The sequence below is a fragment of the Pararge aegeria genome, chromosome 2 (genome assembly GCF_905163445.1).
Source record: "Pararge aegeria chromosome 2, ilParAegt1.1, whole genome shotgun sequence".
NCBI classification, from domain to species: Eukaryota; Metazoa; Arthropoda; class Insecta; order Lepidoptera; family Nymphalidae; genus Pararge; species Pararge aegeria.
The window spans coordinates 7,342,506-7,365,107 of record NC_053181.1 but is presented as its reverse complement, the minus strand read 5'-3'; the positions used below and the strand labels follow the sequence as shown (position 1 = coordinate 7,365,107).

General features: G+C 35.6%; 2 protein-coding genes across 3 annotated transcripts; one reads left to right on the top strand and one right to left on the bottom strand.

The window, feature by feature from the left end:
- Positions 1-851: 851 nt before the first annotated feature.
- On the top strand, positions 852-4,810 carry LOC120634727. Its single transcript, XM_039905505.1, has 4 exons — positions 852-992; positions 2,925-3,156; positions 3,593-3,740; positions 4,159-4,810. The coding sequence occupies exons 2-4, from the start codon at positions 2,935-2,937 to the stop codon at positions 4,281-4,283; spliced, it is 495 nt and encodes a 164-aa protein (XP_039761439.1). The 5' UTR covers positions 852-992; positions 2,925-2,934; the 3' UTR covers positions 4,284-4,810.
- A 1,654-nt stretch (positions 4,811-6,464) lies between these two features.
- LOC120632627 (N-alpha-acetyltransferase 35, NatC auxiliary subunit) lies at positions 6,465-22,061 on the bottom strand. Of its 2 annotated transcripts, XM_039902581.1 has the most exons (17): positions 21,926-22,061; positions 21,631-21,723; positions 20,061-20,218; positions 19,324-19,496; positions 16,691-16,773; positions 16,045-16,196; positions 15,717-15,940; positions 15,308-15,488; positions 14,477-14,666; positions 12,842-13,023; positions 11,971-12,210; positions 11,241-11,381; positions 10,197-10,360; positions 9,161-9,350; positions 8,203-8,360; positions 7,522-7,615; positions 6,465-7,050 (listed from the first exon to the last, which is right to left on the bottom strand). In XM_039902581.1, exons 1-17 carry the CDS (start codon positions 22,059-22,061, stop codon positions 6,910-6,912), a joined length of 2,700 nt encoding a protein of 899 aa, XP_039758515.1. In that variant the 3' UTR covers positions 6,465-6,909. The 2 variants fall into 2 exon arrangements, with proteins under 2 accessions (XP_039758515.1, XP_039758508.1); XM_039902574.1 differs by lacking the exons at positions 19,324-19,496; positions 20,061-20,218; positions 21,631-21,723; positions 21,926-22,061 and adding an exon at positions 18,146-18,312.
- Between the last annotated feature and the right edge of the window lie 541 nt (positions 22,062-22,602).

The following is a 22,602-nucleotide window of genomic DNA, read 5'->3' as shown; positions in this document are numbered from 1 at the left end:
ACGTGTCTTCAACACGTTCAGGGAATAAACCGTTTAGGGCGTTCTAAGTTCGTCCGTATATTTTTTTTTTGTGTAAAAAATTATGGGGTACTTTTAAAAAATAATTGCTACTTATCAACAGTCAATTAACAGTATATTTTATATTTACAATATTTTTGACCAATACTTTTGACTTTTCAATACGTCCCAGTCAACAGTATTGTCAATATGCAGAATATTGCCAATAATATTGACGCGTGGGCGGGGAGCCTAATGAAAAATAGAATTTCTGGAGATATAAACAAGGTACAAGTTTCATTAATTTTTTTTTATAATTATGTATAATTTGTGGACTCCTCCCAAATATAAAAATCTAGGTACTTGTGCGTCCAGTTTATTTTACCTCTTGCTGGGAATGTGCCGATGAAATTAGCAATGTGCCGACTAGTCTATATAATAATGGATTTGTGACTTATTGACTGTTCCTGATGTCAGTAATCTGACAATAATAAAATACAGACAAATTAAGAAGTGCTTATATACTTAGGAATGAATAGGAACAGGATAGTACCTACTTCTAAACTAAATTCAGATTATTGATTATTAATTTCGGGCGTTAATAACCAAATCTTAGAGATAACAGTGCGCTCGTTAAAAGTTACGACATTTCGTTCGGTGGTCAGTAACAAGAACCCCGATGAGAAAAAGTGAGACACTAGCCTCGGATTCGTTTACTCCCACAATTTATTTTTACCACTTTTTTATAAAAAAAAAGGTTAGGTAAAATTTATTTAAATTTCCAACCCCTGAAAAAACACTGCAGATTATACCTGTAAGGCTTCACGTTAAACCGCACAAGGTTCTTTCTTAGTCGGTGCCAACTCCGTGCACCTGAATGTTTATTTACCAACCTATCTATATTAATACAACGAAATAAATAGTGTGTTTACAACAGTGCTTTCCCAATTGTGCTCCTGCGAAGCAACTTCTTACGGAAGAAAAATTTATAAAAGGTAGATTAAATGATTTACTACTTAATGATAAAAATATCTTTTGGTAGATTTTATCTGTACAATTTTATGACAATCATATTTAAATTTTTAAACTAAATTTATTACCTAAGTACATATTTTAACGGAGCTGCCGTGACTTCGTCCGCGTTTATTTTGGGTTTTTTTTTAATACCTACAGAAACTAAGCGGTAAAGCCATGCCATATCTAATTTTAGTTACTTATACTATATCAAATTTTTTTTTATACCGTCAACAACTTTTCCAGGATAATTATTATCCTATGTCCGTCTACAAGATGCAAGCTACATTTGTGCCAAAATTAAATAAGATCGTTTTACGTTTTTTTTTTTTTTTTTTTTTTTTTTTTTCCTAAATACCGAACATAAGTACCAAACAAACTAACAGACACTTTCTCATTTAAAATATTAGTATCTATAAAAGGCTGGTGCGACGTCTATCCATATGGATAGGTATGAGGATTACGAGGTGCTTTAGAAACCTCTGAGACTTATTCGTTTATTCTGTCATGTTTAAAATCTTTCCAAAAATACTTATGCGGATTTCACTTACTACGTACCAGGCAATGCCTAAGTAACTCTAAGAAGTTAGTGAAAGAAGATGCCTAGGCTAACATCTACCTTTCACCAGTCGTTTTCCACTAAACAATTCATATAACCTAACTTGTCTAATTATTGTTCTTGCCACAAGGTATTTCACAACGTATTTCGAGTTTTATTAATAAATAGATACGACTCTCCAATTTACAAGCTTTATATTAAACTCCATGTAGGCCTGCCTGAAGGCAGAAATTCTAATTTGTACCATTTTGTATGTTTAATATTAATATCTAATGTAAGTTTTTTTTTGTTTTAGTTTAGTTTTTAATTATTATGAATAAATAAATAAACTACGACAATACACACGTCGCCATCTAGCCCCAAAGTAAGCGTAGCCTTGTGTTATGGGTACTAAGATGACTGATAAATATTTTTATGAATAATATACGTAAATACTTATAATATACAGATAAAGACCCAGACACTGAAAAACACTTATGTTCATCACTCGAACATTTTCCAGTTGTGGGAATCGAACCCACGGCCTTGGACTCAGAAAACAGAGTCGCTGCCCACTGCGCCAGTCGACCGTCAATTATCCTGTTATATAATAGTGTAGATGGATCCAAAGTAACCAAATAAAAATAAAATAAATTAAAATACTCAATCGGTGTCGTAAGTTAAGATGGCGGCTAACATCACGATAACGAATATTCACAATCACACACAATATTTTTCTCTACGCATCACCTAAATCGTTAAGAATCCGCTTTAAGCGTTTCCGTTAAAACTTCCGGTACTAATGTCCGATTTGATTCATAAAAGTAGGTATAAGTCTGGAAAAGCGGTACCAACTGGTTTACCGCTGCGGTCGTAATAAGTTGTACACAGATAATGGTACAAATTTTTTTTGTAAACAAATCTATTACTACGTTAATTTTAGGGGTTCAAAAGTCGTTCTATCCTTTTCATATTTTTCATAAAGGAAAGAACTATTTTTAGACTATTGTAATAAAATCTGAAGAGTTCGTTTGTTTTCTTGTATGAACGCCTGAAATGGTTGTCTTCTATTTTTTGCATGTGGTAACGAAATTCTTTGCAAATGTATTGATTAAGAACCCTTAGGAGCAAAACAAATAGGAAAATATGAAAATTCGTTAAGCAATGAGGATAAGCAAAGGATAAATAGCTAAGGCGGTTGATGCGATGCGGTGTCAGGTTATATTGTGTAGAATAGTAGGTGTACATTTTAAGGCGATTTTAATTTATTTAACAATACGTAGTCTTATGCGTGGACAAAATCGCTGGCATCAGCTAGTACCTATTTAATATGAAATAAATATATTTACGTCACCCAAAAATGTTGTATCGTCAGATCGACCATAATGGAAGAAGATCCCCGGCCAGGATGTCAGCTGCGAAGGCGGCGCTGTTTCGCCAATCCCAATCTAGCATTGAACTTCGATACTGGCTACAATATTAACGAAGGCTGTACCAGTCAAGGCACGCCTTCGCCCAGTTACTTTAAACTAACGCCCAGTACAGTGCCAAGCTCAGCGAGGCTTCTACAAGAGTTCAAGAATAGACAACAGTCGTTTGATATACAGGTATTTTTTAAATTTGCTAGACCTTAAAAATAATAGACTACCTACTATATATTGGTAACTCTTGTCATGAAGTTTGATGTAAATGAGATTAAATTATGGTCCCAATACTCTTCCTTGCGGCACTCCGTGTGTTACATGTATTTATATATATATATATATATATATATATATATATACCCAGATTTTCAATTATTTCCTAAGCAGTTGTCCCATTATTATGCATGTTTTAAGTAACGTATAGTACTACATTAAATATATCATATTTAAATATACAGAGACGTGTTTCTCTGCATTCATACCTGGCGGTAAGTGACGATGTAGCCTTTTGTAGGTACGATACTGTTTATCCGGTGACTTACAAATCAAAAGAATCAAAAGCCTCACTAATGTCAATTGGAAAATATCTGGTTTTCTTGTTTATGATGTTATTATGCAGGTGGAGGACTGTGAAGAAATCGAAATATTGATAGAAAGTGATGACGAAGCTGGCGATGGAGAGGACAACGCAACAGCAGTGGTCCCAAACCGACCCGTCACTCCGACGCCAGTGCAAGACTTCGGCACCAGCGTCGTTTATACGGAAGGTGAAACTGATAAAAAACGTGTTTAACGCGTAGGTACCTATAGTACGATTCATAATTGCATGGATTAAACTGGCAGATCTTAATGTTAAATAAAAATAACAATAAACAAGTGTTTCAAGTCCCTGGACATCAAGTTCGATTTCCTGGCGACAGTCGATGTCATTTTATTCCATGCAATTATAAATCGGACTATGGCTGTTATAATTTTACAAAATTAAGTTAAAATATTGAAATTAAAAGTCAGGAAGAACACAAAAAAACCTTACAAAATATTAAATGAATCTTCCAAAAGCTACAATATTTTAATAATCTTCTTTTCCCAGATAGTAAGTTCTTCCGATGATGAGCGACAAATTGAAAATCATCATTTCTCTAAAGTCACTTAGAAGTTATACAGGTTATGGATCTTTTATTTCAGGCCCCCAATCGTCCAGTTTCCTGAAAGTTAAAGTAATAGAACAAGATTGCTACACAGACGTATCCGACGCCGGTTCTGACGACGATGATGAAGGTGATGATGATGAAGAGGAAAAAAAACAATAAAACACCCAAATTACCCTCTTACAATAGTTAAGTAAATGTAACATTTTTATACTAAAGAATTAGAACTGTAATATTCACAAACATGAAATATGAAGTCTTACATGCTGAAAACCAATAAGATTTAAACCTACCAAAAATATAACTGGCAGTACATTTGGATTTTGTTTCGTAGTAATGTTTGTAGTCAAATACAGTGTTATTTCGATTTCTTGCTTGTCTTCTCAGACACTGTTGGGTTAACATATACATACTATATTGAACCCTTAAAATAATTGCACATTTCTATTCAATAGATACAATTACAACTGTAGGACATAATGTGACCTGTGACACGACAATGTAATTAGGGAGTTATTGGCACGACAATCTCATAATTAAGTTAACAGATTAAAATTAGCATGTTTTGCCGCAAGGTCTCAGATCTTCACGATTGTCTTTTCTATTATGCCTGAGTCGTATTATGTATAGTATTATCATTGTATTTTAACCAAGTATGATTTTAAAGATATTAAATTTATTTATATACCGCAATTCGTTTTATTTTTAAAAGTCAATAATTATAAAGGTTAGCGAATACGGTTGGCAGGCTTTTTCACAGCGCAGTGCATTTTGAAAATATTTTGATTAATTAATTTTAAATTTAATAAATTATCACAATAATAACTGCTCTAAGGTCTTCTACTAAGTGTACGCGATTTTGAGTTTTCAAATATCAAAACACTACATGTCAATTATTGGATAGATGAAGGGTTGAGACTTGATTTGAGAGAACAATTATAAATTATTAAACATAAGAATGGGAGGTTCGAATTGCTATTGAATATATTCAGAGGCACTAATGTGGTGGGAGGGGCTAAGATAGATAAGGAAGGTACGAAAGGTATAAAAGGCGTCACATTCGGCTAATTTTTCACTTAACAATTATTCATTGTTAAGTCTACATCTCCTGAGGATGCTCCGGTTTCGGAGCGAAACGTGCGTGCAATGTACCCTACATTGCCGAGGATCTCTTTGGTATGGAGTATACGGATTGAAGAAATTACATCATACAGATTCTCCTGCTGTTCGCGGTGTATAGCAAACTAAGCTTAACTTTCATAATATATAATGTCAAAGTAAAATGGACCTTAATGTCATACATTCTGAATAACCGACTGATTTTCATCATTTCTGGATGTAAAACTGTCGATGAATTTAACATTAGATTGTCCGATTTTCGCCTCCCTGTGGAGAAGTATCCAAGAGGATTCCCACATGACAAAACAAGGTCCAGTTTACTCGGAATGGTTATGCGTTTTGATACTAAAATAGAATTCTAAGGTTGTAAAGATGCAAATCCTTTAATAAAGGTACTCGAGTATAAAGGCGATATACAGCAGTTCGACGCCTTTGATCCCGTGGTAAATGCCATCGTCGACTGCATCTTGACAGTGTAAGGCGATAAACACTAAGTACGACTAACTACAGAGACAAGTTAGAGTCCTTTCGTCGCCCTGTACTCATCACACGTCATTTCTATCTAGACGGCTGCATCGGATCTCGGTATTGCACTATGGTACTACTATAGCCATCATTATTCTCATCATGAAACCCTATCCTGCCAACTACAGGTCACGGGTATCCTCTCAGAATATAAATAAATATACTACGACAATACACACGTCGCCATCCAGCCCCAAAGTTAGCGTAGCTTGTGCTAAGGGTACTAAGATGGCTGATGAATATTTTAATTTATAATATACATACATAATTATAATATACATATAAACACCCAGATACTGAAAAACATCAATGTTCATCACACGACATTTTAAAGTTGCGGGAATCGAACCCACGGCCTTGGACTCAGAAAGCACTGCTCGGCCGTCAAAAGAATGAGAAGGGTTTATGCCGTAGTCTACCATGCTAGCCTGGTACAGATTGGTAGACTTTACACGCTGTAGAGAACATTATGGAGAACTCTCAGGCATGCAGATTTCACGATGTATTTCCTTCACTGTTAAAGCAAGCGATATTTAAATTGCTTAAATTTAAAACGCACATAACTCCAAAAGTCAGTGGTGCGTCCAGAGAACGAACTCGGTCGCCAAGAAAAGAAAGCCGAAGCCTTAACCACTAGGCTATCACAGCTTTATAGCAATACGACATAGCAATTGAAACCATTTCAATTATTATTGCACTTTGTATATTACATAAAATTGTTGCTTTTCACAATACATAGTTTTTTTTTTTTAATTCACATTATGACTCTCACAAAACTTCGAAATCCCTACCGATTGCAAAATTATAACAAAATATAACAGATTTATTTTTGGTTTGCTCGGTCCCATAGTCTATATAAAGAAATGAGTGCTAATGGTATGGTATATTATATGAGCTAACGTCTGCGAAATATTATGTATATTTCTTTGTTCTTTTATGTCGCTCTGACGAAATTGAAATTATAATTAATTAAAAAATTTAATTATATAAAAAAATTGAATTATTCCTAAAATAGAAACGTTCTGACCTTTAGTTTCGAGTTTTAGCAGTCAGATTTTATATTACAAACTTCTTCCGACAACTTTATACAGCAATAAATCCAAAGACCGATAGTCTTATAAAATCTTAAATAATATTACATTATTTACACTAATTTAATTATAGGAAAGTGTCTATGTACTGAGAAATCGAATTCGGGCGGCACGGTTGAGTCCTTCTTATGCCCGCCCGCTAATAGTTTTAACACTACAAAATTTGTTTTGGCTACTTTCAGGAGATCTGTTACCTGTAAATTAGAAGAAAACTAAATTAACATATTTTTCCTAAAAAAAATTAAACGCATAACGGGCAGTAGTGTCATCTTCAACGTGGTGATTTTGGGAAAACTCTCGCTTTTTTTTCTACGACAATACACATATTGTCATCTAGCCCCAAAGTAAGTGTAGCTTGTGTTATGGGTAATAAGATGACTGAAATATTTTTTATGAATTATAAACACTTGTAATACACAACGTGTAACAGAATTACGAAATACTTATATTTCATAAGGAAACACCCTGTAAAGATCAAAAGAAGCACATTTATTTTCCCACCAAACTAATTCAAACATTTCAGATCGTGCTAGTTGGATTCACAAATCGTACTTATCTTTAACGCGATCGAATAGGTAAGACGTTAGTAGAAAAACTCACACTAGGCACCGAGTTTAGTTGCTCGATTAAATATTAAATAAGTTGCTCTAATCACCAAATCTTACCTCATTGTCTGGTACTGAAATAGTTTCTAACAAAGATCTAGCTTGTTGGAAATGCTTACAACCGCCTAGATATAAAATTACAGGATTTTCGTATCTGAAACAAAACAAAATGAACATTATTTCAAATTTAAATATAAATAAAACTATCATTCATGTAAATGAGGAACAGAAAAGGTCCTAACATAGAACCCTGAGGGACACCTATTTTTACAAATCATTAAATCATGAGTTATAAGAGAGATTCAATCTCCGTCGCGCGCTGGTGAGCGCTCTGGTCTTAGCGTTCCCGGGTTCGATCTCCGGCACGCGCAATTAGGGAATTAATAATTTCTGCTTCGGTCAATGATTCAGCGTTCCGGTACGATGTAGTGTAGAAACCATTTGGGGGTATAGACTTGGCTTAACTGCTAGACTCTTGTATAGGGAAGCTCGCTACCATTACTGCATCATGACCACCAGGTGGGCTTACAGTCAAAGGCTAGTCAAAGTCAAAGTCAAAGTCAAAAATATCTTTATTCAAGTAGGCCCATAGGTGGCACTTTTTATGCGTACATAAGAATTAGACGGTAGTGAGATGATGGCGATAACCACAATCGTAAACTTAAAACTAAAGCTACTTGTGGAGAAATAAAAAAAAAAATTATACCATCGTATTAAATTATAAAGGTATGAAGTACTCACTGTAAAGGTTGCGTCAATTCCAGGAACTCGTGATAATGTACTTGCGGCGGCGTCAGTACAGACAAAGGCGCGAACCTATGCTTGTACCTCACTGCCTCGTTGTCGAACTCCGACTGCGGCTGTCGGATCTTTCCTTGCAATTTGAATGCGACAAGAGCCTATAATAAACATATAAAAAATTCAAATTAAAAGAAACCCCCGACCCTCAATGTACATTGTTCTATTAGTCAAGCTCTTTCATTTGATACCAATATAGAGGAAGTTGTGAAAAAATGTAATTTGCGGGGTTTAATATAATATGACTGTTATATTAAACCCAGCGACATTATACTGGAACGCTAACTCCCATGGCGGCACGTATTTATCAGTAGGGTGGTAACGCTAAGCCAAAGCCTCCCTCTTGACCAGTAGCCGCAGTGGCGTGCACTTCATACATACGCAAAGGCATTGCCTTATTTTTTATATTACTTGTATAGTATAAGGATTTTTCCATTTTATGCCATCGTCCTGCTTAATGCATACCCTGGTCAAAAGCTATATGCACGCCACTGAGTAGCCGAAGTACAAAATCTGCTCAAGGGGTACCGTCTAAGTAAATGGGCCTTATTGTGAGTATGCAAATCTCATCCTTCTAATTTTTTTCTCATATTCTCCAAAAGAGAATTATCCAGCCTAAGCTGAAGAATTGCAGGCAAATTTGAGCTTACAACAAATACGTATAAGTTTGATTTTAATGCACTATTTGCCTACTGACGAGGGAAAATTCAGTATTTATAAATTCCCAAATTGTACCCACCGGGTATCGAACCTGGGACCTCCCACTTGAACAGCACTCACCGAGGTCGTAGAAAGGTTAGAAATAAAACGTTTTATAGTAAATATACTACGACATTACATCACATCGCCATCTAGTCCCAAAGTAAACGTATCTTGTGTCATGGGTGATGAATAACCTTACCTTATAATACCCCCCGCACATATTCTGCATCACTTGGCACATGAGCCCCTCCCTCGCGTAGGGGCGCGTACGTTTCTTCAGTTTCCGCGCGCCGCTTTTCTTCGCGTCGGATTTCCGGACTTCGCCCGCCAGCCCATCCGCACGACCGAGTGCGGACACCAACCAACCGTATAGAAACTCGTATAGATACCTATAAAAACTCATCATTATCAAACCAACCAACTAAGCGGCAAACATGAGAATGGAATGAAAAGAAAATAAAAAAAAATTTTAGGCTGTAGTCCACAAAGCTCGCCAAGTGCGGATTGGTTGACAAGTATGGAGAAATTTCGATTGTGAATAAATGAAAAAATCCGCCATTTTAGTTACTTATCCAACTGTTGTATAATACGAGTAAGTGTATATAAACATGAGCGTGGGCGATAATAGTATCACATGAGTGTTTAATACCCCTTATTATACAAAAGTTGCATAAATAACTATAATGGCGGAGCGGAAGTTAAATTGTATTTATTAATTTAAAGGCATGGGAGTAGATAAAGGTCATTCAATTGCCCGTTTGAAACGCACATAACTCCGAAAAGTTTCAGGTGTGTGAGGGGGGATCGAACTCTGTCCCTCCGAAAGGACAGCCGAAGTGTTTACTACTATTACCTCTCACTCATGTATAAAACAAACTAGCGGACCCGCGCGACTTCGTCCGCGAATGAGCAGATTTAAAAAAAAAATCTTATGTTGTCGCGGACTGTTTTATAGAACTTTAAAGAATTTCGATATACTTACTACATACTTCCGTCGTTTGGCCTAACGTTTACCGTTCACGCATCGCACGCATTAGAATCTCTCAAAAAGGATATTTTTTGCAGTTTTTGCCCGAGATTCCAATATAAATGAATCCTAGCTAGATCGATTTATCGCTCCAAAACCCCCCTGTATACTAAATTTCATGAAATTGTGGAGCCGAATCCGAGATTCCAATTATTGTATATCTACAAGAATTGCTCGTTTAAAGATATAAGATACAGTAACCACTAACCAAAAGATATAATGGTATTCGTGTACGCTGTACAACTCCAGCTCCAAGCCGGATAGCAGGTACGCAATCATGACACGTAGCACGTGGTATAGTATCCAGGTCGTGAAGTAAGGCCTGAGGACCGTGCCGGCTGCCCCGCTGACTAGTGCATCTACACTTTCCGCCTGTTGACAATTTCAAGGGTTATTTTAATACATTTTATCTACACCCATGCTTTAAATCTATATATATAAAAGAGAAAGTGTGTGGGTATGTTCCGTGTATGCTCCGAAACGGCTGGACCGATTTCAATGAAACTTTCAGGGAATCTCCGGATTGACCCGGCGAGTAATCCTGTAAAGTTTGGTGACGATCGGAGCACTCCTATTTTTGAACTGTCAAATACAGCTTATATTTACTATGATGATATTCTATTGTTGGGTGTACATGGGTGTAGATAACGATTTTCACCCGCTCGAGAGAATATATGTATATGTATAATACGGAGAGAAATAAATGATTTAATATATTATGAGACTTAAATTAAAAATTTAATGATGTAAGTTTATTGTTTAAATAAAATAAAGCAAAATCTAGCCCGGCGAAGCGGTCTGGGTACGCCAGCCCTCTATAAAACATTCTGCATTAAAACACCCAATATCTTAATAAACATGATGTCATCCAAAATCCTTAGACGCTTTGCAACTGAAGGGTAATCCTGTTAGCAGCAAGTAGCGTACAAGCCCCGACATGTCGCTGGGAATAATAACCCGCCAGCGTCACACGCCGACATTTTTTTTTGACTGGAACCTCACCCAGTGCTATGTCACTCCAAATCAATTTATGCGCGTCATCGCACCGGAACGCTCAATCGCTTGGCAACACGTCTTTGTCGTGAGGGTGGTTACTGGCCTCCCACTATTTCTCACCAGGCCCCGCTGGGAATTGAAACCCGGGACCTCGACTTAAAAGACCACAGACCCATGCTCACACACCATTCTTTCAAAATGAAGCCACCGACACCAAGTGGCCGAGTCGTTCTCTTAAAGAAAGCAAAACACTCACTTCATCTTGAAGTGCAGCAAAGTCGTCCAACAATAACGCGAGCTTATCCCGCTGTCTCGCGCGATTGTGTCCGCACACTTGCACTAATACTGCAAACGGACGAATGCACCGTGTTAGGAAATTCTCCACAAATTCTCGCGTCTGAAACAATGGAAACATTAATAAATAAACAAATATAAATATACTACGACAATACACAAATCGCCATCTAGCGTAGCTTGGGTTATGGGTACTAAGATGACTGATGAATACTTTTATGAATAATATACATAAATACTTATAATTTACAGACAAACACCCAGGCACTGAAAAGCATTCATGTATCACGAAGGAATCAACCGATTTTGATTCAAATTGTCAAGAAATGTAACAGACAGAGAAACAGACATGTGATATCTGCAGTTTTCTCGGTTTTTGAGATTATTAGTTTTACATACATTTAAACATATGCCTCCATCTCCAGTATACAAGCTAACTCTACAGACAGACAGACAGACAGAGACAAGAACCAAAATCTATATTTTAAAACCCTTTTAATAGGGCGAGACGTGTTACTATTATTTCGGCAAAATTTATATATAGCGTGTTCAAAAACGCGTGCGTGTAGCGTGTTCTAGGAAATCTGCTTTCGTTGCGCACCGCTGAAACCCGATTGAGCTTTTTTCTTTTAAAGTTGAAGAACAACACATTTGCCCACACTCCATTATTTATTGTAATTAACCCCACTCACCGGAGGATTCGTTCCGACCGCTGCCTTCATTGAAACATTGGGAGGATTCACAAAGCTCTTCACCGACTCCCTCAGGATGTCCATAAACACGTGTTGAGGTCTCTGCTGACCCGCTGGAGTGTTGGCTGCGGCTTGGGCCATGGAGGCAGTAGAGGCGGGAGACGGACTCAGGTAGAGCAGTTGCAATGCAGATCTGGATAGTATGCAAGCTCGTTGACGGCTAAACTCCATAAAAAAGTCCTGAAAACGTATGGTTTCTTCTTAATTGATAAAGAGCCATTAGCCCCGCGTAGTAGATTTCAGGAGCAGCTGAACATTTTGTTTGTTTGTTTACTTGAACGCGATGATCCTAGGAACTAGTGGTCCGATTTGAAATAATTATTTCAGGGTTGGATAGCATATCATCACGCTAATAGGAGTTTCAATGGATGAATGTTTCAAAATCGGGTTTTTTCCATTTAGAATTAGAATTTTATGGGTGTGCAGGTTCCAGACTTGTTGACACCACGATGTTTCTTTCACCATTAAAGCAAATTTTATATTGTACCACTTTTAAAAAAGCATAAATATCAGCTAACTTTAGCTTTGCACCGAAAAGTCATTCTAGGCCAGAGTGGCCATTGCTTCATAATTTTTCACTTACTTTAAATACATACATCTGAATGTGTTCAAATCTTTAATCGTATAGCGTTTTTTTTGCCTTGCATTTAAATGGAAAATCAACTCAACAACAACAACAACTCAAGTGAGATGAATTCCTTTCCTTTTGATCAAGAACAATTATTATCTAAATTAGTCCAAACAAACATAAACAACAAAACAATAACAAGAAATATACAACTGTATTATCACAAATAAGATAGTAACATACAAGTGCTGTATGAAAATTGGTGGCCGAGGTGATCTTCCACGCGTGGCGCAGTCTAGTGACGAGCTCATCGAAATACTGCAACGCTTCTGCGCGCGGCTTAATGCGGGTGTACCGAGGAAAAGTTGGCGGCAAGAGGCGTTGGTTGATCATTGGTTCGAAGCCAATTGGGTTAGGAGAATCAGCTGTAATACACATAATAAATTAGTACTGATTCGGTTGCCCACAAAACTGAACACTTAAGGAAGTAGTCCCCATACGGAAGATTGCGGGAGACACTCTCACCATTCCATTTCCATCGACAACTGTAATACTTAAAGCTATAAACATTTGTTAGGAAATAGGGAATTACAGCACTTTATCCCCGCTTTATATAAACCCGATGATTATATTAAATATATCAACAAACAATAGTTTGTATACTCGTTGATAATGTATAAGACATAGAATAATGGCCTTTAGTAGACTGTCAAAGAATAGAATAGGATCGGGTTTATCACAGATAAAGTGCTGTAATTCCCTACTTCCTAACTCATTCATCACGGATTTCTACTCTTCGTTTAATAATTTGTCATCCTACTAATATTATAAATGCGAAAGTGCGGCTGAACGGATTGGGAAGAAATTTGGCATGCATGTAGCATTTGACATGGGAAAAAATATAGGTTACCTTTTATGCCGATTCCTTAAGTGGTTCCCGAGGGAATATTAAAAATTGTTTACGAGCTAAACTGCGGGCAGACATCTTTGACATTTGGTATGCATGTCACCTATGCTATGGAAAAGGGCATGTACTTTCTATTCCGATCTCTCAAATAGTTCCTGTGGTAGGATTAAAAATTGTTAACGAACGAAGCTTTAAAACTATTCTGAAGTCCACGCAGAAGAAGTCGCGAGCAGAAGCTAGTAATGTTATAAATGTATCCCAGCAACGATTACTCACTCAAGTCTAGTCTGGTGGAAAGCTCTAATACTCTACGTACACCCCTTTAGTGACGTACAACCAGTCGTTATCCCAGTACGTTGCGACGTAGAAAGGCATAAAAGATATAAGTCCAATAACCTGTACTCGTTACAATCTTCAATCAGGCTTCTATGTTCGAATGCAATATTATAACCCGCACCATTAAATAAAAGATTTATGAAAGGTATCGTGCTCTCTCATTCGCACAATATTCGCACGTCCGTATAATCCAGGAAAGATTTTATAAATCGTCTCTCAATCTTACTTGATGGTACAAGTATAATACTTGTTCTCTTCTTGATTATCTTACTTGATGGTATAAACTAAGGCCAGACCGTCATCGGCCATATATTACAATATTATTGGTACTAAAGTGTCAATGTGATCGCAGATTGAAAAAAAAGTGGTTATGCCAGCAAATAAGGAGAGTCGCTGTGGCCGGATACGGCCAGGAGGAATATATAAATAAGAAAAATAATCCAGTTACGACATATAATGAACGTTGTGGCGCGGAGGTATTGTCGTGTCTTACTTCGATACAGTAAGTCTACAATCTTGTATCCGGGACTGTCCTTAGTTTTATTCCGTCTTGTCGTGCACTGAATTAACTCATCTGGATACTATTACATTACTTTAATAAAGTCGCGGGTATAGAAACCATATAATACACTTACAATTTTCTAAAGGCTGCGTCCCTTTTCCCACCGTCCTAGTTATGACCTTCATCATTTCGGAGCACCCGTTCAGCAATGCAACACAGTCGGCTCCAGATTGGGAGTCCCTTCGAGTTATCAACAGAAGAGCTTGGTAGAACATTCTTGTGAAACGGATCCTAGCCGCTAAAGCCGTCCATAATTCATTAGCCTACAAAATAGTTTGATATTTTATTTCATCAAAAAAAAATTGATGTCGGAAGATCGAATAATCATTTAATTACGTTATTAAGATACTAAACTTAATTGCACAAATATTGTCACTTTTAATATAAGTAACGAGGTCGTGTTAACAAGTGGCAAAGACGGTGGAGGAAATTCCTTTAAGGGAGTTAGGTATCTGTTGGAAAGAAGTAAAAAAAAAACAATAAATTCACAACTTGTTTAAAAAGAAAATTAATAGATAGATTTATTAGAATAATGAGATTAAAGTGAAAAAAAAAATTGATTTGAAAACAAATTAACAGATCAATAAATTTAAACCTTGTGATTTTAGAAAATACTCGACTGTCTAAATGGTGGAATTTAGAGCATCAACTTTTCGGACATTAGAGTTCATCTGGTTTAACTTTTGGAGCCTCACTAATAAACGTTACATATCATCCGAGTAACTATGCTGTTTTTTCACTCTAACATATAAAAGGTGATGTCAGTTAAAGTGGGACAAAACACTGCATAACCATTCCAACGTTATGTTTATTAATATGGCCCTCGAGCTATTACGCTTTTAAAGCACACTTTCAATCACCCTGAAGTATGATAATTGGTTCATAATAAATCACATCACAATACCTCATCTTCGTGACTCCTTGCTTTCTTGTTTAGCTCCTCTTCTTGCTCTCGAAGCATCGCAATACATTTCTGTTCACTGACTTCTAGATTAGCATTGTATGTGTTTCCTATCTGAGGATTTGAACCCAAGCGATAACCGTAACCCATTGGTAGAAAATCTTCTTCTTCAAACACTTGTGCTCTTAAAACAATTTTTAAAAAGTAGTAAATAAATTATATTAATTAACTTATGCGATTGTGAGTTTAAAAAATAGCTTCTCATAACATTTCGTAATTTCTCCTATATTTTATAGATAATGCCTCAGTATCAAATCTGGAATGAATATTGTGATCCGCAGCCAAAGATTCTTAACACAAGTTCAACCACACATTTTTTATGTGTACTTATTAGAAATAATATAAAACTTACTTGTTAATACAATCTCTAATACAATCCAATAGCTTATAAACAGCTATGCAGTAAGCTTTCAGAGTTTTGTTTGTAATCAAGTGGGGTTGATGTAGGTACAGGTTTGTGAACACTGTCTGTGCGAGGGAATGCCCCTCTAACCATGAAACAATACATGCGACAGTAGCATCTATGACTCCAATGATTTCTGATGGATCTAGGTCATCTATTTTGAGCTTACCACACTGCAAAAAAATATTTTTTATTTTATTGGTGTAAAGATTTACAATATACAAATCCAACAGGCTGCTCCAATATTAGTGGGCATGCTTTTGGGAAGACAACTTACCGCAACAGCCTGCTGAAAATTCAACGGTTTAGGATTTCCTCGATTACACAGCATACCAGCATCCATTTTTGGGTCCATCATCTCAATGGCTGACATGGCCTCAAAGAGACCGAAAAGGTGACCATCATGGAGCAATTCACCTAACTGCAGATCTGAAAATATAAATAATATTAGGATTGCTATACTGTATGAAGCAATTAAATACAATTGCTTTTATTTAATGGGAATAAGATTGAAACTGATTTATATCATTTTTATAAATGAGAGATTTTTGTGTAGATCAATGATCTATTTTTAGAAATTCACACTTTAAAGAGTATTTAAATTGCCCGCAGACTGCAGTTTGAATGCTGCATTGAAACTGCAAACAAAGTGCCCAATCTACATGCTGTTGGCATGCACACAAATAGGACTACAAGAGACTAAGTCAGGCTCCAAGATGACTAAATGCATTTCTTATAGCAATATGACTAAAGGCTTGAAATGCTAAATTGCCTATAATCCAAAAATTTAAATATAAAAATTAAACTAATTTTATCTTAGTTCAACTCATTTTTTGTTACTTGTGGGTTGAAACGCTTTTGCATAACTGCATTCAAAAAAACAGAGAAACTAACACAATTTTATAATTAACAGTAAAGATTACCTTGTATATGATTAAAGAAATCTGTAGTTATATCAACCCAATTATAGGTTACTTCAGGTGAGGTTGGTAATGACTCCATTGTCCTACAAAAATATTTTTAACACGTAATTATTATAATAAAAATCAAAAGTAGCATTTTGATATTATCCAACAATTATTTCACATTCAAATTATTAGAAAGTTGTTATACACTCAAGAATATGTCAGTACAATATTGATAAATATAAGATGCAGTAAATAGTTCACCGTTGTACAATTGGCTGTCTCAAATCAATGTCAATCAGCAGCAGCGGCAAATGACTGAAGGCTTTTAGTTAAACTCGGGAAGGGAATATTTTTTAGGCCAACCAGCAATTAAGATACAACATGGACATTGCATCTTTTCAACCGCATAAGAGTTTGGCATAGGTTGAGAATAAGAACTTCTGAGTGATGGACACAGGAGTATGACATCTGTCTGAGTTAACCTCTTAAATTGGAAGGACACCTGGTGGTACCATTGTGCCTACAACAATCAGTAGGTTTATTGTGGCCCCAGAGATAGAACAATCTAAAAATTACAGAAAGAGGAGAAGTAGGAAGTCTATCAAACTTCTTCACCTCCCCATGGCAAGATAATTAATGCTTTAGCGCAGATCTGTATTTGTCACAATCTGTCATCATTTCCATATGAGCAGAGCATGCATGGAGGTACGGGAAACACCAACAAACCAACAAGAAAATTGCTGTCAGAGAGTGTGGGTATAGCAATCATATAGAATATACCTGGGCTAGATTAGCGAGTTCAATAGTGAAGCAGCTTATTTAGAACAAATGGAACAGTGAGAAAGAAGAGCCAGTCATGAAAAAGTTATGGGTAATATTGCTAGATATGGTTAAAGTAGCACTTGAGATTCTAATGCCATCATTTTTCTCTAAAAAAGTTCCTATTAAAAACGGACTACTGGATAGGCCATGGTTTATGGTGAATAACTGTTTTCATACAATAATATAATCACTAATATATATCCCTAATATAAATCACTAATTAAAATCATTTTTTGCTATGTAGAATGAGGAATGGCACTGCTATAATTAACTGTATAGTAGATAAAGTTCATTATAGCTTTGTAGGCAAATTTTGAAATGGTTGATACTGGTTTAACATTAAGTTTAGTAGGAAAACAAAAAATTAAACAATAATAAAATATCTGAGCAACAAAACGTAAGCGGCCGGCATTTATGGTGATAAATATTTAATCTTAATTTTATGTTTGTGGTAGGGAATTATTTAAAATTATTATCAATGTTTCATGGAGGTAGTGTGGAAGTACAACATAGGGTGCTAGTTCACTCAAGAAAAGGTTAGAAGTATAAGTTAAACGGTGTAAAAAGGTGATAAAGAAATTAAATAACAAAATTAGACGAAAATAATAAACAATAAAGAAATAAAATAGCATGCATAACTCTACTAACCCGTCACCATCGTAATAATCATCAGTATCACCCATTTTAAAGTAAAATTAGGTTAATGAACAACGTTAATATGTTATTACCATTGAATTTTAGCTAAACTTGCACACAAATTAATTTTTTATGGCCAAACCATCTACTCTTTGGCCCAAACTATGCCCAAACTATACCTCGAGTTGCCTTCACTGACCACAGAAAAATTTGACATTTGACAATTAGCATAAACAATATTTTTTTCACTTACTTTACGGCTCTGGGTTCTTATCACTGACCTCTATCATGCTACGGTACGCATTTTTCTTAGTATTAACAATTAAAGCACGACTAAAGGGAATAGAAATTAATAGAGGCGCTACCTTCCTTGAATCTACCAAGCAACCCTAATAGTAGGACCGAATAAGTTTTATTCTAAAAGAGGGTTCTAATCATTATTAAGATGAATGAAAAACGGCTGATAAAAAATACAAGTATTAAAATTAATAGTATTAATAAATAATTACTATAACATCATACTCACTGGAATTCATATAACTACCTAAAAATAGCTGTTAAACATAGCTGATCGTGACAATTTAGTATACATCTACACAAATAAATTGTAAGTTCGTAGATCGAAGCAAGGAAGAGGCAGGTAGAAGTATATTTAGAAATAAGTTACTAAAATTACACAGTCAACATCGTTATTTGGTTTAAAAAAAAGTAAAGTAAAAAAAACAGATTACCTGGGATAAAGTTTCGCTAAGATCGGTTTAGCAGCCGTGCTTATATAACGTACTCTTCCATTCATTTCAGTTTTCCGTGTAGTGTTTCTTTTGTGTTTAGTTGCAATGAAGATTTTTACTCAACTCTATTATTTTTTATAAATCGGCCGGAAATAATAAACTCCCAATAATTTAAAATAAGTATCCCAATCAAGAAACTAACATATATATCTACTTATACACCATGAACGTACCTAATCCTTATCTTATGTATCTTCTAAAAGTTTAAGTAGATACAAGAATGAAGTAAAATAAAATAACGTGATATTTTTTATGTCGGTAAGTTTTTACTATTCTATATTATATACTTAATAAAATAAGAGATGCTAACAATCATCGTCATCATCATCATCAATTAATTACAAAATATAGATAATAATATTATGTTAACCTTAAATGTACTTAATACTATTTTTAAACAACGATTTATCTGTTATCGTTTCCTGTTCTATAACAGGATCGTACACATCACTATCCGCTTGACTAGGTTCTGTTGTAGTACCAGGTGGTACAATATTTGAGTCCGAGCCGTCACCGGGTTTGGTTAAACTAACACCTCCTGCACCCATATCCATACAATCAAAGTGCAGAATCTGAAAAAAGTTTCATGTAAGTATTAAGTGCGAAATAAAGTACCTACAATAAATTGAGTTATTGCGTACCTAATGCACCCTCCATCCTCCCGTGATTGTTATAGATACTTCATTGGATTGGTGATGAAAATGTTATCCAAATTGGTTCAGATAATTAGATATCCTATAGGTATATCTATACTCAGTACTATTCTATCTTTTTTTTGTGCATTTAATAGGAAAATTTGTCAGGCAGATTACGAAATATTATATTACAGGACACGGTAGGTAAGACCTTTAGGAGTCAAACACAGGGCAAGCGATGCGAGGCTCTCAAAAGTTTTAAGTGAAAGAACTCTTGGGAAACAGGTATAAAACTTAATCAAAATTTGTTTTTGTATAACAAATCGTTTTAGCGTTAGTCATACGTTAGTACAATAACGTACGTACCTACGTACAAACGATGGGAGCTACTTTTTTATATATAGTAGGTATAAAAAAAGTAGCTCCCATCTTATATATATATATATATATATATATAATAAAGGACATGAAATAAAGGAGATGAAATAAAGGAGACTTTACCACTATTGGTGCTTTATCGATTCTAGTATCCATATCCATGCAAACGTGGAGCCTTTGATCTACTAAATTGACGTCGAATAGTCTCACACACATGTCGACTAAACCAGGTGGTAAGTATGGGACTGGTACAGGCACGCAGAAAGGTGGTGGATTTCGACCTGAAACGACAAAAAAAAAAATGCGAAAATTGTAATTATAAAATGTAGTCTTGCCTTAAAAAAACGCCTAGTTTAACGAGTAAAAGAAGAGTATCTAAAATAAACCAACTTCCTTGATCAGGAGGCATATAGATATTCACATTGTCAGACTATAATCAATCCACAGCATATCCCATTATTAGACAGTTATTTTTCAAATCAAACGTTACAACTTCTTGAACTTCGTGCGTTTCGATGCGCAGAATTCATTTGCACGTTTCAGGCGGTACAGTTGAAAACTTCCGCGAAGAAATCAAGTTTGAATCGAAGTATACGCACCTACTTTTCAACTTGGGTAGGTACTAACTAGGTTCTGAATTTTTGTACGTTATCACACCACCATTAATACCTATAATATAAGTACGCGTTTTGTTTTTAATACACTGTAAGATGGCACCACGTCTATGACCTTACGGTGGTATTTGGTAAGTAGCCGGCCTAAGCCTCCCATCCAATCAGACCAGAAATTAAAGAAGTTTTATATCTAATAACCAACTGCCCTTTGTGGGGATCGAACCAGGGACCTCCCACTTATAAGACCACAGGGGACACCTCGAGCCGCGATATTCTCTCTGCAGTCTGTTCTATGCCACGGTTTCGATTTAAAAAATAATCGCGTTCAATTTATGTAACTTATAAAATAAAATAGCCTTTAGACGTTTCCCTACATGGACGATTCTCTACATGAAAATTAAAAAACGGATATATAGATACCCTGTTTATTTTACCTACTACTACTATATTAATATGACAAAAAGACAATGCATTTTTCGGCAATCAACATTCGGACGATTGAGAAAAAAGAGTGAGTAGAACGTTTTCAAAATGCTGCAGTTTGGCACAGCTGTTACTATTATTTTTACATTATATCTTTAGTTCTACATATTTAAAAAGGAGCGAAAGCCAATATGCAAATAATTTAAATTAATACATAGCTAAGTACCATTATTAATTGCATTTCCGCTATGGAATGACAGTAAAACAATTTCGATACACCGTTAATCGGTATACTTAATACATTAAATTGATGACAAGAATTTTAAGTGGGCGCAAGTTTAAAACATTTCTTAGCCCGCTTAGGACGGACAACTTTGCGCCCAGCGTGCTAACAATGGCAAGAGTCGTGTACCACAATTCCTTACGACACTCTGACGTAGGTCTTACTTTTATCAAAGACCTCGGGGGCGTAAAAACTAATGCCCAGTCCAACAAACCCTTGGGTTTTTTTCTCTTGTTTTCAACAAACCTATCAAAGAGCTTCACATGAAGCCAAGTTATACGAAACCCTGACAATTGGTGGTGCAATTGTTTTGAATTTTGTTTTTTTGGATTGTTCGTCAGTTTGGACTACGTGGGATTTACTTTATACTCACTTGAAAAGGATTCTCTCAGTACGCTTGCATTGTTCATAACGACTTCGAAGTCAATCATGGATTGTTGAGGGTCGTATGTTAAAATACCGCAAGCTGAAAGTAAAAAGACTTTATGAGGTAATGTACGACTGAATTATTGGCAATTAGAATCGGATTTAACACAATTATATTTTATCAGCAGCAATTTTATCACAATCCTGTAAATAAACTCTTTTTAATAAACGAGCAGCTATTGATGTAAATTTAAAAAGGAAGGCCGTCAATGTTGTATTAAGTCTTTGAAAATTTTACTTACTCTGTCTATCCAAATTGAGAGCTTGCACTCGAATACCGGTACAGCATTTGCAACGCATACTATCACATTTGCACGGTCCACCTTGGAACGGTAATCGAAGCAACCAGCCCGGCCTATACCACGGTCTGGGCATCATTGTCCGTATGGTCTGGAAAAACATTTTTTTAGTAATCTAATAATCACGATTTTTGGTAATCTGATTCGTTTTGCATCAAATCTAATTAACTCAACTTCCCTAATAATATTATAGATGCAAAAGTTTTCACGCGAAAACCGAATAATAAACGTGATTTTTTTTACAAAATAGTTTATGGGTCCGAGAGATACGTGGTTAATTTTTATTCCAAACATTTAAAGTTCCTCTAGAATGCTGTAGATCTAAAAAGTGATTCAGTTAGTTTACGTTACTTCATTTTAAAAATATAACTAACTGACGCAGGCGAAGCCGTTATTCCGATATCAAGATATTCTAAAATCAAGTTAATTAAAAGCTAAAATATTTTACCTTGTTCGTTTCCAGATCGTAATAAACAGAAAAGTCGGCAACATCCATTGATTTATCTTCTTTTATACTCTCAAAAAATAATCTCTGTTTAGAAGAAACACCTATGAAAAGGTAACAGTGAAAAGGTCATCTTTTATTAATTGCAATTTTATTTTTATCTTATTTTTTTCAT

What these genes read in the sequence shown, in the direction of transcription:
- LOC120632627 (XM_039902581.1), bottom strand. Translation starts at nt 22,061, where the DNA reads ATGATGCCCAGACCGTGGTATAGGCCGGGCTGGTTGCTTCGATTACCG. An exon ending in TTGCTGCACTTCAAGATGAA is followed by an intron (nt 10,361 to 11,240) that starts GTGAGTGTTTTG and finishes AATTGTCAACAG; the next exon opens with GCGGAAAGTGTAGATGCACT. An exon ending in GAATTGACGCAACCTTTACA is followed by an intron (nt 7,616 to 8,202) that starts GTGAGTACTTCA and finishes GTTTTGTTTCAG; the next exon opens with ATACGAAAATCCTGTAATTT.
- LOC120634727 (XM_039905505.1), top strand. Translation starts at nt 2,935, where the DNA reads ATGGAAGAAGATCCCCGGCCAGGATGTCAGCTGCGAAGGCGGCGCTGT. An exon ending in AACAGTCGTTTGATATACAG is followed by an intron (nt 3,157 to 3,592) that starts GTATTTTTTAAA and finishes GTTATTATGCAG; the next exon opens with GTGGAGGACTGTGAAGAAAT. An exon ending in CAGCGTCGTTTATACGGAAG is followed by an intron (nt 3,741 to 4,158) that starts GTGAAACTGATA and finishes CTTTTATTTCAG; the next exon opens with GCCCCCAATCGTCCAGTTTC.